General features: G+C 36.0%; 1 protein-coding gene across 2 annotated transcripts in view; it reads left to right on the plus strand.

Annotated features, from left to right (window-relative positions):
• Positions 1-558: 558 nt before the first annotated feature.
• SKIC8 (SKI8 subunit of superkiller complex) overlaps positions 559-15,206 on the plus strand; it is a 36,370-nt gene continuing 21,722 nt past the window's right edge. The window contains exons 1-9 of one of the 2 annotated variants that reach the window (XM_053708093.1): positions 559-656; positions 813-831; positions 916-943; positions 4,544-4,649; positions 5,175-5,347; positions 9,145-9,293; positions 9,402-9,495; positions 10,852-10,945; positions 13,411-13,503. In XM_053708093.1, the coding sequence (XP_053564068.1) occupies positions 820-831; positions 916-943; positions 4,544-4,649; positions 5,175-5,347; positions 9,145-9,293; positions 9,402-9,495; positions 10,852-10,945; positions 13,411-13,503 (749 nt within the window). In that variant the 5' untranslated portion in view covers positions 559-656; positions 813-819. Of the gene's footprint in view, positions 832-915; positions 944-4,543; positions 4,650-5,174; positions 5,348-9,144; positions 9,294-9,401; positions 9,496-10,851; positions 10,946-13,410; positions 13,504-15,206 lie in introns of both variants that reach the window. The other variant, XM_053708092.1, reaches the window with a different exon arrangement.

Here is a 15,206-nt window from a genome sequence, read left to right on the forward strand (position 1 = left end):
TGCTTTTGTATGTGGTTACCTTGTTGCTCTTTGATGTGTTTTGTACATGTACTTCTATGTTTTCAATTTAACTGCATCACACGCCTGTGGCTATTTGTCTGTAACGAAATAATAGAATACTAGCTCCTTCTTGCAAGTGCTACCAAAGTGAATCACCTATCTGCATTGAACTTACTGTTTTGTAAAAACTAATATTGTAGGTTTACAGTAGATCAGAACAGCTGTTAAGACAAAGTTGTGAAGGCCAAGCAACAAAACTGTAACAGAATTTAGATGCTGCTACAAAATTCCTTTTTGCACTTAAATATGATGGTGCACATATATCAAAGAGGGAAAAAAGATCACTGGAATTCAGGCGTAAAGTAAATGCCAAAAAAAAGAACAACAGCCTATAGACTCAAAAAAGGTTTAGTTGTATTAATACGGTAACAAAAAAATAAAACAGTGACAGAAACAGCACGTTTAGCAGGCTCAGTAAAAAAAAACACGTGTCTTTTAATTACTAAAATTGTGGCAAGAATTCGTATCGCATGAGATTCTTCCGCCACTCTCAACATGGCCGCTTGCTTGTAACTTCTCTTGAGCCAATGATGACGTAATCAGCAGGCGTCTTGGATAGCAGCGGTGCAATTTGCACACCAACAGAAATTAAGAAGGTATTGTGAGGGATCTCGGATTAGTATTTACAGATCAATATAAATACCGATATTTGGGTACGAAAGAGATTAATCATCTCGAGTCACTTTTGTATATATGACTAATAAAGTTTTCTCACCTTATTTACATCATTTTCATATGTGACCATCCTAAAGTGTGAAGATGAGTACGCAGGTATGTTTAATACGATTTGTGTATGTCTTGTTCGATATTGTGTCTCTTTACCCAAAATAATGTTCCCCCTCTTTTGTCCTACAGTACAGTATCCTCTGCAAACAGGAACAAGGTAAGCATGGCCACACTTTCTATTTAAATGATGAGATTTGTTTATGGTAGCATTATCCATCAAACACATAACCTTGTAATAATGTATCAAACCTAATGACAAGACTATGTTGCAGTGTTTTCATTAATACATCCCTTAAAGGGACAGTACACTCAAAAATTAAAATTGTATTATTCAGATAGAGGCATGTAATTTCCAACAACTTTCAAATTTACTTCTGATATCAAATTTACTTTGTTCTCTTGGTATCCTTTGATGAGCATACCTAGGTAGCCTTAGGCGGCTCTACAATTAGCCTGTTGCCTAAGGCCTCACTGTGCATGGCACATCGATTAGTAAAAACCAAACAAACAAAAAACACAGTTCGATAGTTGGCATAGAAGCAGAGGAAGTGCCTGTGAGCTCTGTCCCTGACATTCTGCCGGTGTTCTAAAGTTATGCCTCTACCCGTAGGAATGTGTATACCTCGTCACTTTGTCAGCTGGTGGAGGCTTGTGGCGCTCACTGCGCATGCGCTAGAGGCCCAAACTCCTTACAACAGCTGATGAGGAATTATGTGGCACGCGCACGTTACTGGTTACAAAATCCCAATGAACAAGCGGCGTGTCATTGGATTTTGTAACCAGAAACGGTACTGACATTGTTATATAGTGTTATATATATAATATATGAAGATATATGAATATATAGTATATATATATATATTTATATATAGTATATATATATATATATAGTATATATATATATATATAGTGTTATATATATATATATATATATAACACTATATATATATATATATATATATATATATATATATATATATATATATATATAAACAGTGAATATGTGAAAATTGTCACTAGTACATGGTGTGTGTATTTACTAGTAACAGTTGACCGCGGTGTACATATTGTGCGACCCTTTCTGGTTACAAAATCCAATGAACAAACACGTTCATTGGGATTTTGTAACCAGTAACGTGCGCGTGCCACATCATTCTTTGAATCTTCGCATCAGCTGATGTAAGGAGTTTGGGCCTCTAGCGCATGCGCAGTGAGCGCCACAAACCTCCACCAGCTGATAAAACGTCACCGGAAGTGACGTGGTATACAAATGCCTATGGTAGAGGGATTAATTTAAGACACCGGTTACTACTGTTTACCTGGGGACTACATGTTCCAAAATGCAGTTCTGCAAAAGGAGTTGTGACTGAGGACTTATATTGTGCACCCTCCTATCCTGTTGTCTCCTTAGCGTCTCAAAACATGAGTACCATGCTGGGCAGTTATGGTGCGCCATGTGAATCGCACACAGCAAGTAGACATATGCAGGTGTGATTGAGAGGAGGAGAGTAAAAATAAGTGTGATCAAATGAAGAACCTGAGGGTGTGAGAATTAGCCACACACGGCATGAAGAGAATCAGGGAGCATGGGGGAGCTCCAGAGGATAATTCTATCTCTAATGATTAAAAGAAAGCCACCTACCAGGTCTGCTATGACTTTCCTTTACTAGCTACGTTCTCTTTCTGCACCATCCCCTTCTGTCTCTCCCTTTTTTTTGTTTTCTCCTCGCCCTATCACTTTCCCCTCCTCTCTTTCTGCCCCTTTTCCATTTTTTTCTCTCCCCCTCCCTTCTCACTCTGTTCACTATCTCTCTGTCTCTTTACTCTTTCTCCACGCCCTCCTTCTCTTCTATCTCTTTTCATCCTCTCCCTTATCTCTCTCTCTGCCTATCTCTATTCTATAAACACTCTTCTCCCCTCTCTTCAGTTTTTCTCCACTCTCTCACCTTCTTTCATTTCTCACTCTCCTCTCTATTTACTCTTCTTCCTCTATACTTTCTCTTCATCATCTCTGGGAAGCCGCAATGCACTACTGTGAGCTAGCCGGAAAAAAAACGTGAGCCAACGACAAGATGCATATTCGTGCAGACACTAATCACCAGCTAAATTTAGTATAATTATAATGTAAACTATGTACTAAAAATGTCGCATTGTACCTTTATTATTTATTTCCCCCTCTTTCCCTGTAATTTAAAGGGACATAAAACAAGTTGGTACAGAGACAAAATATAATATGTACTTTAATTACTTTACCTGCAACTTTATACTGCAATGCTTTACCATTAACCCTTTCTTTTAAAGGGACAGTATACTATAAAATTGTTTTTCCCTTAATGTGTTTCCAATTACTTTTTTTTACCAGCTGCAGAGTATAAAATGTATGAGATTTGCTTTTTTAAGTCTTATTTGTGTATATGAATTAGCTGATTTTGTGTTTTGAAGTCACAACCTAATAAAAAGGGTTGAGCTTGTAGGTATAATCAGATCTCATTACTTTATCACATTGTGTACATATACTTGCTTCTTTATCTTATATCTGTCCATAAACCAATCACCAATATTTGGAGAGAACAATGGAAAATTAACATTTTATTACCTTATCTCTTCTATAACCCACTGAGAGTGTAATTTCTTCTACTGGCTGTGTTAACTAAGCTTGGCCTTGAGGCCAAAAACTTTCAGGATGGTGGGGATACCACAGGCTAAATAAACTAATTCAAATGCCAATATAAGGGTAATGGAAATACTTGGAAACAATTTAATACACTCCAGCAGGTATTACACTGCCAGCAATTTTTTAACAATTTTTTTTTATGCAAACTATTTTTGCTTAAAGGGACACTGTAACCAAATTTTTTCTTTAGTGATTCAGATAGAGCATGACATTTTAAGCAACTTTCTAATTTACTCCTATTATCAAATTTTCTTCATTCCCTTGGAATCTTTATTTGAAATGCAAGAATGTAAGTTTAGATGCCGGCCCATTTTTGGTGAACAACCTAGGTTGTCCTTGCTGATTGGTGGATAAATTCATCCACCAATCAAAAACTGCTGTCCAGAGTTCTGAACCAAGAAAAAAGCTTAGATGCCTTCTTTTTTATATAAAGATAGCAAGAGAATGAAGAAAAATTGATAATATGAGTAAATTAGAAAGTTGCTTAAAATTGCATGCTCTATCTGAATCACAAAAGAAACAGTTTTGGTTCAGTGTCCCTTTAATTAGCCCTTTTAGGATATGCACAGATCTCAACATGTTTTATAGCACTTTAATTGTTAAAATTGTGGGCTTTCCACTTCTGAGAATTTTAAGTGTACACTGCAGATTTAACAATTCTAACCATATATCTGTCCTTAATTGACTTCAGCAGATTTCGTAAGATATGTAACAGAAAACCCCCCCAGATATTTTTCTACCAAAATGACAATGTGAAGCCTTGTCTGTTTCTGTAACAAACCCAGATTAGCTCCTCCAAATAAAGCAAGTGGTGGTGGAATGTGGCTAACAAAGTGTTAATGTATTAAAAAAAATAATCTTACATGTTAATGTAGTGAAATACTGCAGAAAAATCTTATAATTACAAAGTGTTTACTCCTTTTTTTAACTCCAAAATTTATATTTGAATATTACACTGTTTGGAAAAAGCACCAGGACAAAAGGATCGTTAGTTTTGTCTTCTCTTCAGGAGGACTGTAAGGAATACAAAATGAACAAACACTGTTTTTTCCATACTTGATTTTCTTTTTCATTCGTCTGCAGCTCATGAGGATGCTATTTGGTCAGTAGGATGGGGCAAGAATGCAAACACCGGGGCTGAGACAGTGATCAGCGGTTCCCTTGATGATTTGGTGAAGGTCTGGAAGTGGTGAGTAGCTCTTGTGTCATACAGTAGTTTTTTTAACACAATGGTTTCTTGTTAACAGGTTAAACACAGTAAGCAAGTTCAGTTTTTCTCGTACTATGGGTCCCATGTATTAGTAGGCGTGCGGACAGCTTCTCAACTTGAGAAGCTGTCCGTACTCCTTCGCTACATACAGGCAGCTAATCTGTTTGTCCGCTGGCCTGTGTGCATCATTTCACACTCTGGCCATTCACATTTATGTTCTTTGGATAGTAGAAAATTATATATTAGAAAATATTACATTGTCCCCACCTAGCCAGTTCATGATGCCACCCGATTGGCAAAATTTTCTGGGGGGTAGGGGCGACACAAACAGTTCTGTTCATGCAATAGTTTAATAATAAAATACTCTAGCACCGTAGACTATTTTATTATTGCTTCTTTATTTGTGTTCGATTAGAAAAATATTAGTAATTAAACAATAAGGAAACCCACTTGTAAGGGAAGATTATAAATGAGTATAATGTGTTTCTAACATGCCCCCTGCAGGACTGGTGAACAACTTGATCTGCAATGGACTCTGGAAGGGCATCAGCTAGGAGTGGTCTCTGTGGATGTCAGTCCAAGTGGTAACCTTGTGGCTTCCAGCTCTCTTGATGCACATATCCGCCTCTGGGATTTAGACATAGGCAAGCAGATACGTTCCATTGATGCTGGGCCAGGTACTGTGTTAGTACAACTGACTTTTTTTATTTGAGAATTTCACTCATAACCATTTAACTGGAATCTGTTTAAAGGAAGGCTACTGAAGTAGTTCATGGTCTAAAACATAAAACTTACAAAGAAAGGTTCAGTGACCTAAATATATGTAGCTTAGAGGAGAGAAGGAAAAGAGGTAAAGTAGGTTAAAGGGACATAAAACCAAAATATTTTCTTTCAAGATTCAGATAAAGTATGCAATTTCACGCAACTTCCCAGTTTACTTCCATTATGTAATTTGCTTTGTTCTCTTGGTATCCTTTGTTGAAACACGTACCTAGGTAGGCTCAGGAGCTGGGAGCTAGCTGTTGAAGTACAAATATACCTCTTATCATTGGCTTACCGATGTGTGCAGCTAGCTCCAAGTAGTGCACTGCTGCTTCTTCAATAAAGGATACCAAGAGAATGAAGCAATTTATATTATAAGTAAATAGGAAAGCTGTTTAAATTGGTATGCTCTATCTGAATCAAGAAAAAAAATTGGGGTTTCATGTCCCTTTAAGGGGCTTAATAAAGTTGAGGCTGTATGCATTTCTCACAAAAAAGTATCGCCAGAACAAGGGGTCATGATCTCAATATGGTGATTCAGTGTTTTATATTAATACATATATGGTTTTGGGGTACTTCGTTAGTAAACTGGGTACTGGCAGACAGCTGCCAGTACCTAAGATGGCGGCCAATAGGTCAAGGGGGGAGACTTAGAGAGCTGTTTGGGGGTTAATGGGGGATCCTACACTTCATATAAAATATATTTTAAAAACAAACAAACAAAAAAAAAACTTTTATTTTTATACTGGCAGACTTTTTGCCAGTACTTAAGATGGCGGTAACAATTGTGAGGTGAGGGAGGGAAGAGAGCTGTTTGAGAGGGGTCAGGGAAGGATCAGGGGTGGGATGTGTCAGGTGGGAGGCTGATCTCTACACTAAAGCTAAAATTAACCCTACAAGCTACCTAATTAACTCCATCACTGCTGGGCATAATACAAGTGTGGTGCGCAGCGGCATTAAGCGGCCGCCTAATTACCAAAAAGTAATGCCAAAGCCATAAATGTCTGCTATTTCTGAACAAAGGGGATCCCAGAGAAGCATTTACAACAATTTTTGCCATAATAGCACAAGCTGTTTGTAAATAATTTCAGTGAGAAACCTAAAGTTTGTAAAAAAGGGAACAATTTTTTTTTATTTGATCGCATTTGGCAGTAAAATGGTGGCATGAAATATACCAAAAGGGGCCTAGATGGGTTGTCTACTAAAAGAAATATATACATGTGAAGCGATATTCAGGGATTCCTGACAGATATCAGTGTTACAATGTAATTATCACTAATTCTGAAGAAAAAAAATGGTTTGGAAATAGCAAAGTGTATTTCTAAACTCAGGACAAAATTTAGAAACTATTTAGCATGGGTGTTTTTTGGTGGTTGTAGATGTGTAACAGATTTTAGGGGTCAAAGTTAGAAAAAGTGTGTTTTTTTTTTTTTTTTTTTTCTTCAATTTTTTTCATCACATTTTATAATTTATTTTTTTTATAGTAAATTATAAGATATGATGAAAATTTTTAGAAAGTCCATTTAATGGCGAGAAAAACTGTATATAATGTGTGTAGGTACAGTAAATAAGAGGAAAATTACAGCTAAACACAAACACAGCAGAAATGTAAAAACAGCCCTGGTCCTTAAGGGAAAGAAATTGAAAATGGTCTGGTCACTAAGGGGTTAAACTGACAAATTGCACTAACTGGATTTGCAAGATTTGCTTTTGGGCCTGTTTTGGTATTTTGGGACATTTTTCACACAAATGTAAGAAGTGTTTGAAGGGATACGAAACCCCAACATTTTCTTTTGTGAATTAAAAAAAAAAAGTTTCCAATTTTAATTCTATTATCAAATTTGTTTTGTTCCCATGGTTTTCTTTGTTGAAGAGATACCTATGTAGGTATCTGGAGCACTACATGGCAGGAAATAGTTCTACCATCTAGTGCTCTTGCAAAACTGCTACCATATAGTGCTCCCGACACCTGCACTCTCCTGAGCTTGCATTACTGCTTTTTAACAAAGGATACCAAGAGAATGAAGACTATTTGATAATATAAGTCCATTAGGAAGTTGTTTAAAATTGTGTGCTCTGTCTTAATCATAAAAAAAAAAATTTGGGTTTCGTTTCCCTTTTGATTTCATATCAATGGATACAAAGTAAGCACTACATAGCACTGACATTAAATAAAATCAAGATTTTAAAAACCCAATCTCCACATTCATTCACATATGTGGAAATTTATACTTACATTTTATTAATGACATTAAACAGTTATTAAAAAAACACATGTGGAAATTCATACTTATATTTTATTAATGACATTAAACAATTATTAAATACTTAGCAAATTAAATAAAACATATGTTGACTGATTTTAGTTAATGTTTTAAAATAAATACAAGTCAGTGTATCTAAATAATTAGTTGGTGTTTCCACAAAATTTACTTTTTTTTATTCCATTTGAAAACTGATCATGAAGTTCCCACAAAAAAGACAAATCCGAATATGAAATAAGACCTATATACAGAGTAATACAGTTCAGGTTTGTGTAGCTAGCGGAATTACTCATGATTTGTCGCTAGACCTAAGAACCTCTGAAGAGTTCTATATCTGTACTTGATATATAATTTTTACTTATCTAACTAGTGGAGTCATCTCCTGTAAATTATTATTATACTTTATTTATGAAGCACCAACATATTCCGCAGCGCTGTCCATGGTTACAAGTCATTTACATAAAACAGTGATATAAAACTTGTAAGAGACCAGATAAAATTTGACAAACACATACAGGAGGACTTAAACTGTAAAATAGTTTTTATATTAATGTATTTTCATTGACTTCTTATACCAGCTGCAGAGTATGAAAATGTATGAGATTTGTTTTTTAAGGCTTATTTGTGTATATGAATTACTGATTTTGTGTTTTGAAGCCACAACCTAATAAAATGGGTTGAGCTTGTAGGTATAATCAGATCTTATTACTTTATCACATTGTGTAAATATACCTGCTTCTTTATCTTATATCTGTCCATAAACCAATCACCAATACTTGGAGAGAACAATGGAAAATTAACATTTTATTACCATATATCTTCTTAAAACCACTGGGAGTGTAATTTCTTCTACTGGCTGTGTTAACACAGCTTGGCCTTGAGGCCAAAAACTTTTAGAATAGGTGTGGATACCACAGGCTAAATAGACTAATTCAAATGCCAATATAAGGCTAATGGAAATACTTGTAAACAATTTAATAAACTCCAGCAAGTAAAGTGGATCATTGGGAACAAATGAAAGGGGAGAACATTTTTGAGTAAACTGTCCCTTTAAGGGCCCTATTCCCGTAGGAATTTACAATCTAGAAGGATAGAAACAGGAGGTGAGGACTACAAGAGTGAGAATGATGTTAATGCAGAGTTAGATGAGGGGAAATATTAGGTAAGTGGAATTAATTTATTACTGAGTTGGGTGGTAGGCTTCTTTCAACAAAAATAGCTTCAGGGAGCATTTAAAAGAAGAAAGATTAGCGGAAAGTCTGACAGCTTGAGGGAGAGCGTTCCAGAGGGTAGGTGTTGCAGAAGTCCTGCAGTCTAGCATGGGTTATAGTCGAAGTGGAGTTCAGCATAGATTGTATATAAATGACCCATTGCATATGTTCAGCAGATACATTTTAAAATACATATTCTTCAGTTTCTGCATAACTGGCTATTACCTCTCTCGACAGTTGATGGTTGGTCTGTAGCATTTTCTCCTGACTCTCAACACTTGGCCACTGGAAGTCATGGAGGGAAAGTGAACATATTTGGTGTGGAGACTGGAAAGAGAGAATATTCTTTGGATACTAGAGGCAAATTTATACTCAGCATTGCATACGTAAGTTGAAGAAGTGACTTGTTATGAGTGCTGCAAAACATATGTTTAATTAGGGCAATCTTTTTGTCTTGTTTGTGATTGTGTATTTTTTGTTTTGTTTTACCACAGAGTCCAGATGGGAAATACTTAGCTAGTGGAGCCATTGATGGGATTATTAATATCTTTGATATTGCAACTGGAAAACTTCTCCACACGTTAGAAGGTATTCTTGTCTTCCCAGTGGATTCTATTGTCTGGATGATTTCTCTTTTTGTACTTTTTAGCTGCACTGCTGGTCTGGAGCCGAGTCAATAGGAGTGACGTGTGTGCATAGAGGCTGTGCTGAGCTCAGAATTAGCAGTATTGCTGCTCCATAGCTTACTTTTAGTTTGTGTTTAACCCCTAAGTGGTCTCCCTTTTAAAGGCCATAATAAAGAAAAATGATGTGCTCTAATTTGTCAGTACTTGCAATTTTAACAGTAGCGATACCCCAACTCTAAGTGTTTGACCCTTGCAAAGGGGTTAATCACATAGTTAAAGAATTGACAAGAGCCACAGAGAACTACTGATCCTGAGTGGAAACTACACATCTCAAGATCTGCAGTGCACTGCAGCTTTCTTTATTTGCAGGGCATAAACACGTAATGTTGGGGAGTCACAAGTGTTAAAATGACATGCTCTAACAAATTAAAACATGCATGTTTTTCATTATTATTACCCTTTAAATTGTTATACACAAAAGGCCAGTGCCCTTCATGCCTTTCACAGAGGAGAAATATCCTGTGGAATATCATTCTGATCCTTCCAGTCCAGCCCCCAAATACCAGGCAATTACCCTGTACAAGGGAAAGCAACAAGGACAGTCCTTTATATGCAGATCACACTGATAAACTTCAATAACGTTCTCCTTTGTGAAAAGCACATTGGGTTAAAAGAGGCTGCTCCCCGGTGGTGACCCACGAAAGAACAAGCAACTGAGCCATTGTTACTTTAAAGGGACAGTAAACAACTTGTAATTACAAGACATTTCTCTTGTGTTGCTATAAAAGAACACATCAGCCGAGTCTTAATGTTTTTAAAACAAATTCACATCCTTTTTACTGCAGTTATTTTTCAATAGCCAAACTCCACACACCATTTTCCTTCTATTGATGAGCCAATATGGGCTTTAGTCTGCAGACGACAAGGCTAGTCACAATCGTAAAGTCAGTATTAAGTACTCTGTTCTGCAGTTGTTATCACTTAAAGGGATATTAAACATAAGATTGCAATATAAAATGTTTAATTATGTGTAGTTAAAGGGACATTGTACATCCAAATTTTGTGTGACAGTAAAGAACACAAAAAAGGGCAAATTAAATAATGAAAATATATTGTAAAGTTGTTTCTTTAAGCATAATAAACATTTTATCTAAACATCTCAAGGTGTTTACTGTCCCTTTTTTAAAGATGATTTTTGTATAACAGTTGGCTAATGCATGCAAGGTCATTTACCCATTATCAAAACTTTAGACAAACTGTGCATATTATATAACATTTAAAATAAATGCTTAGTATTTTATGGGACGTATCTCTACAGGACATGCTATGCCTATTCGATCCCTGACCTTCTCTCCAGACTCGCAGCTGCTGGTCACAGCCTCTGATGATGGTTATATCAAGATCTATGACGTGTAAGTTTTCCTGTAAATTGCAGCATTGTCTTCTAATGCTAGTTAGAAGTGTGTGCATCCACATGGTTTAAATATTGAGTTCTAGAGTGAGATTAATACTATACTTCTAACTGCTGTCACCCATAAAATTTGTGTGTATATCTAATAATCTGTACATAAATATATATAATATAGTGTGTATATGTATATTTGTAATATACTCACTACAGCGTATCTTTATGCAGATGGGTATTCTTAAAATGCTTAAAATATGCATCTCACTATTAATATCCATCAATCTGGGTTTATATCAGAACTTCAGTGCATGATCTTTTGCCCATCACAACGTTTGTGTGTAGACCAATAAGTCCTAATCTTGTAACAAAAATAAATCTTGTTGACCCATTTTAATGTTTTATCTTATTTTTCAACATAATCCCCTTTAGTACAACACAACAATTCTGCAAAAAAACAAACATTCTTATGCATTTCAAAAAGAAAAATATGTTATTGACTGTCGGACCACTTATGACCAACGGCCATTGCTTGCAAAACGCGTTCCTTTCAATTGATACCTGAAGAGTGGAAACAGGTAATAGTCACTGGGTGTGATGTAGCAGTTCAAATCCTGCTTCAGTAATGGCAGCAAAGGACTTGTGCACAAGAGCATTGTCTCGGTGGAACGGCACTTTCTGGCTCAAATTGTGACCCTTCTTCTAAGTAACTGCTTTGCACAAATTTTCAGTCAAGTTGGTTTAGTAGTCACCTGTATTGGTCTCTCCTCCACGCAGGAAGTCAGTCCTTAAAATTCCCCCTGCACCCCAAAACATAGATGCCATTACCTTGCCAGGCCTTGCTTGGATTCAAGTAGACTTGTGCAACCAAGAAATTTTAGTTTTGTTCAGGGAAACTTGTTTACCAGAATATTCATTGTTTGCGCTATTTGGAATTAGTTTTGTTTAAAATGAAAACAATACTGAATTTTAGTTATTAAACATTTACATTTGTTTTCGTTAAAACAAATGTAAATGTTTAAAGCTACAGGTGAAAAAACTCGCCTGTATCTTTATACTTACGCTGGAGAGTGCACTAACCCAATCGTCTTCTTCCAAGATCCCCAGCTGCGCTAACAGGATGCTAATGCGCTCGACTCCCAGGACCTACAATAAGTTTAGTGCAGGTCCTGGGAGTCGAGTTCACTAAGTCACCTGTTAGTGTGACCAGGGCTCTGGCAAGAAGAGGATCAGGTTAGCGCACTCTCCAGGTGTTAAACCCAATTTTTTTTTTAAAAGCAAACAAATGAATAACATCAAATTTTGTCAGTATTTTTTGATTTCTTTCATTTTCGCTGGTACATTCATTCGGACATTCATTTAGTCAAAACCAAAACGAATATCCGTTTTCCGTACAAATGTGCATTTGTAATTAAACAAATGAATATCTCTATTGGTTGTGCTTTCCTCGCGATCTAAGTGGTGTATCCATGATTACTCTGTAGTAAGAAATTGCCTATAGAAATCATCAGAATTTCTTTGACTTCTTGTCACAAGCGAACTCCCCATCTGCTTTTGGTCTTTTCTGGTCTGCAGTCAACATACCAGGTAACCATTGTGCTGACAATTTTCTTCTCTCCAAGTGTTTGTCAAGTACTTGATGACTGCACAATATTTACTTTACATAACTTTCTACAAACAGCTCATATAAATTGTCCTGTAAATAAGAAACATTAACACAGTTTGGTTAACCTTAAACAACATTTTGGTATCTACATAATTAAAACAAAACTTAACAATATCATTTTGCTGCAGTAATGTAAACCCACAGCTTCCTAATTAAAATTAGTACTTATTGATCTACCTTCACAGCCAGGTAGATTAAAAAAAAAAAAAGTTCCCCCAAAATATCACAAAGTTCTTTTGTGAATCTGTTCTTTCTTGGGGATTATATAAATCTTTGTGTATATTCTTATAACGAACAAAACGTTTAGCTGTATAGCTATCTGTTTATGCATAATAGGTATATCTTTTAAAGTCAAATTAGGGTATATTTTGGTTGTTCCATAAAAAAAAGACTTAAATGGATTTTGTAGTGCAAAAATGACTTGCTCTAATTCATGTATGTAATGTTAGTACTACCAGAAATGCAAGTCTGTTTTTAACCCATGCCAAGGGATTATATTACCACTCCTAGGCAGAGATGGCTGCTAAACCAGTCAGCAGCTGCAGTGTTATGACACAGTTGTGCCTTTGCTGAGTGTCATTTTTGCCCTACAATGTCTCTAATTGACTAAAATTATGAACCAACTTTTCAGTCCACTTAATTGTATAGAATTTTCACAACTGATTATCGCTGTGTACTCAGCCCAAAGCAATCGGTATTACATTTGTAAAAAATATTATTTGTTAAAATAGATTTTTCATATCTTATTTTAAAGTGAGTACTGTAGTTGGATTAATTGGAAATATTTCATATTTTGCTTCTTCCAGACAACATGCCAGTCTGGCTGCTACCCTCAGTGGGCACGGCTCTTGGGTCCTGAGTGTGGCATTCTCTCCAGATGATGCTCATTTTGTTTCCTGGTAAGTACATTTCAGAGGGTCCCTTATCTACGTCAAGTAGCATGGATTATAAATGTGAATATGTAATCTTTTTCTGGTGCCAAATTGTTGCATGGAGTGGTGCTCCGTTGTTTGAAAATGCTGTGTGTTTGTTATTTTTCAATGCAAATGAGAACCTGCTAGAGCACCTCGCCCTAAAGGAAGATTTAGCCCCTTAAGTGCGAATGACAACACGTGGTCCTCATCTGCACAGGGGTGACAATTCTAAAACATTTGCGCTTTCCCTGCAAGTGGCGAGATGTCTCCTATAGAAATAATGAGAGCTCTCTGTTACGTAAATTTCACAATGAGGGGCCAAGTACAAGTATAGCCATTCAAGTACAAGTATAGTCATTCAGAAGCCTTATAGCTTGTGTGCACTCTTCAGTTCTTGCCAACATTCAGAACTGCGGAGTGACCGGCTTCTTCACTCTATAAAGCTCAACTATAAAATACCAAGTTTTCACTGACTGAAACCAAAGAACAAAAATAAACAATGGTATTGTGCAATCCTTGCATGAAACAATTAGTCATTTTTCTTCACAGAGAAATCAATAAAAGGTCTTCAGAATCTAAATGCTGCTACCAACATCGGTGTTTCTTGCATAAACGCTAAAATAAAAGCACGTTATTTTGTTTGGAGATATGTACTTTGTTTTTTTATATGGTACATAACTCCTGTATATCTAGTAGAGCTGTACAGATATATAATTTCTTTGAATCTCAGTTGCACTTTTCTTAAAGGGACATGAAACCTAATTTTTTTTTCACGATTCAGATAGAGCATACAATTTAAATCGCTTGTCAATTTACTTATATTATCTAATTTGCTGCATTCTCTTGGTATCCTTTGTTGAAAAAGCAGCAATGCATGTCTGGAAACTAGCTGAATGCATTGGGTGAGCCAATAACACATGGCAAATATATGCAGCCACCAATCAGCAGCTTCTGAGTCTACCTAGGTATCCATTTCAGCAAAGGATATCAAGATAACAAAACAAATTGGATAATAGAAGTAATTTGGAAGGTGGTATAAAATCTGAATCACAAAATAAAAATGTTGGGTTTCATGTCCCTTTTTAAGACATCTCGGCAAGAGCTCAGCACCACACACAAGTTGTACTGCGTTCTGACATCATAAACTAAACAAAAAAATAGCTAAAGCAGATGGGCAGACTTTGAATACATCTTACAAACAACTGCACTTTGTAATCAATAGATTTTAGCAGTGGGGTGTCAAAGACCATAACGGGGTAAGTCCATTTAAAGGGACATGAAACCCAAACCTTTACTTTGGTGATTCAGATAGAGAATACAATTTTATACAACTTTGATTATTTTATTTGCTTCCTTCTCTTGTTATTCTTTGCTGAAAGGTTTATCTTTGCAAGCTCAGTAGCAGCAAAGAACCTATGTTCTAGCTGCTGATTGGTGGCTGCATATAAATACTGATTGTCATTGGCTCACCCATGTGTTCAGTTAGCAACCAGTAGTGCATTGCTGCTCATTCAACAAAGCATACCGAGAGAATGAAACAAATTAGATAATAGAAGTAAATTAGAAAGTTTTTTAAAATTGTATTCTCTAGCTTAATCATGAAAGAACATTTTTGAGTTTCATGTCCCTTTAAGGGTGTTTTTGGAAATAAAAAAGTTTACTGTCCCTTTAAAAGAAGATTAAACACG

This window comes from Bombina bombina, chromosome 3 (assembly GCF_027579735.1).
Source record: "Bombina bombina isolate aBomBom1 chromosome 3, aBomBom1.pri, whole genome shotgun sequence".
Classification (NCBI taxonomy): Eukaryota; Metazoa; Chordata; class Amphibia; order Anura; family Bombinatoridae; genus Bombina; species Bombina bombina.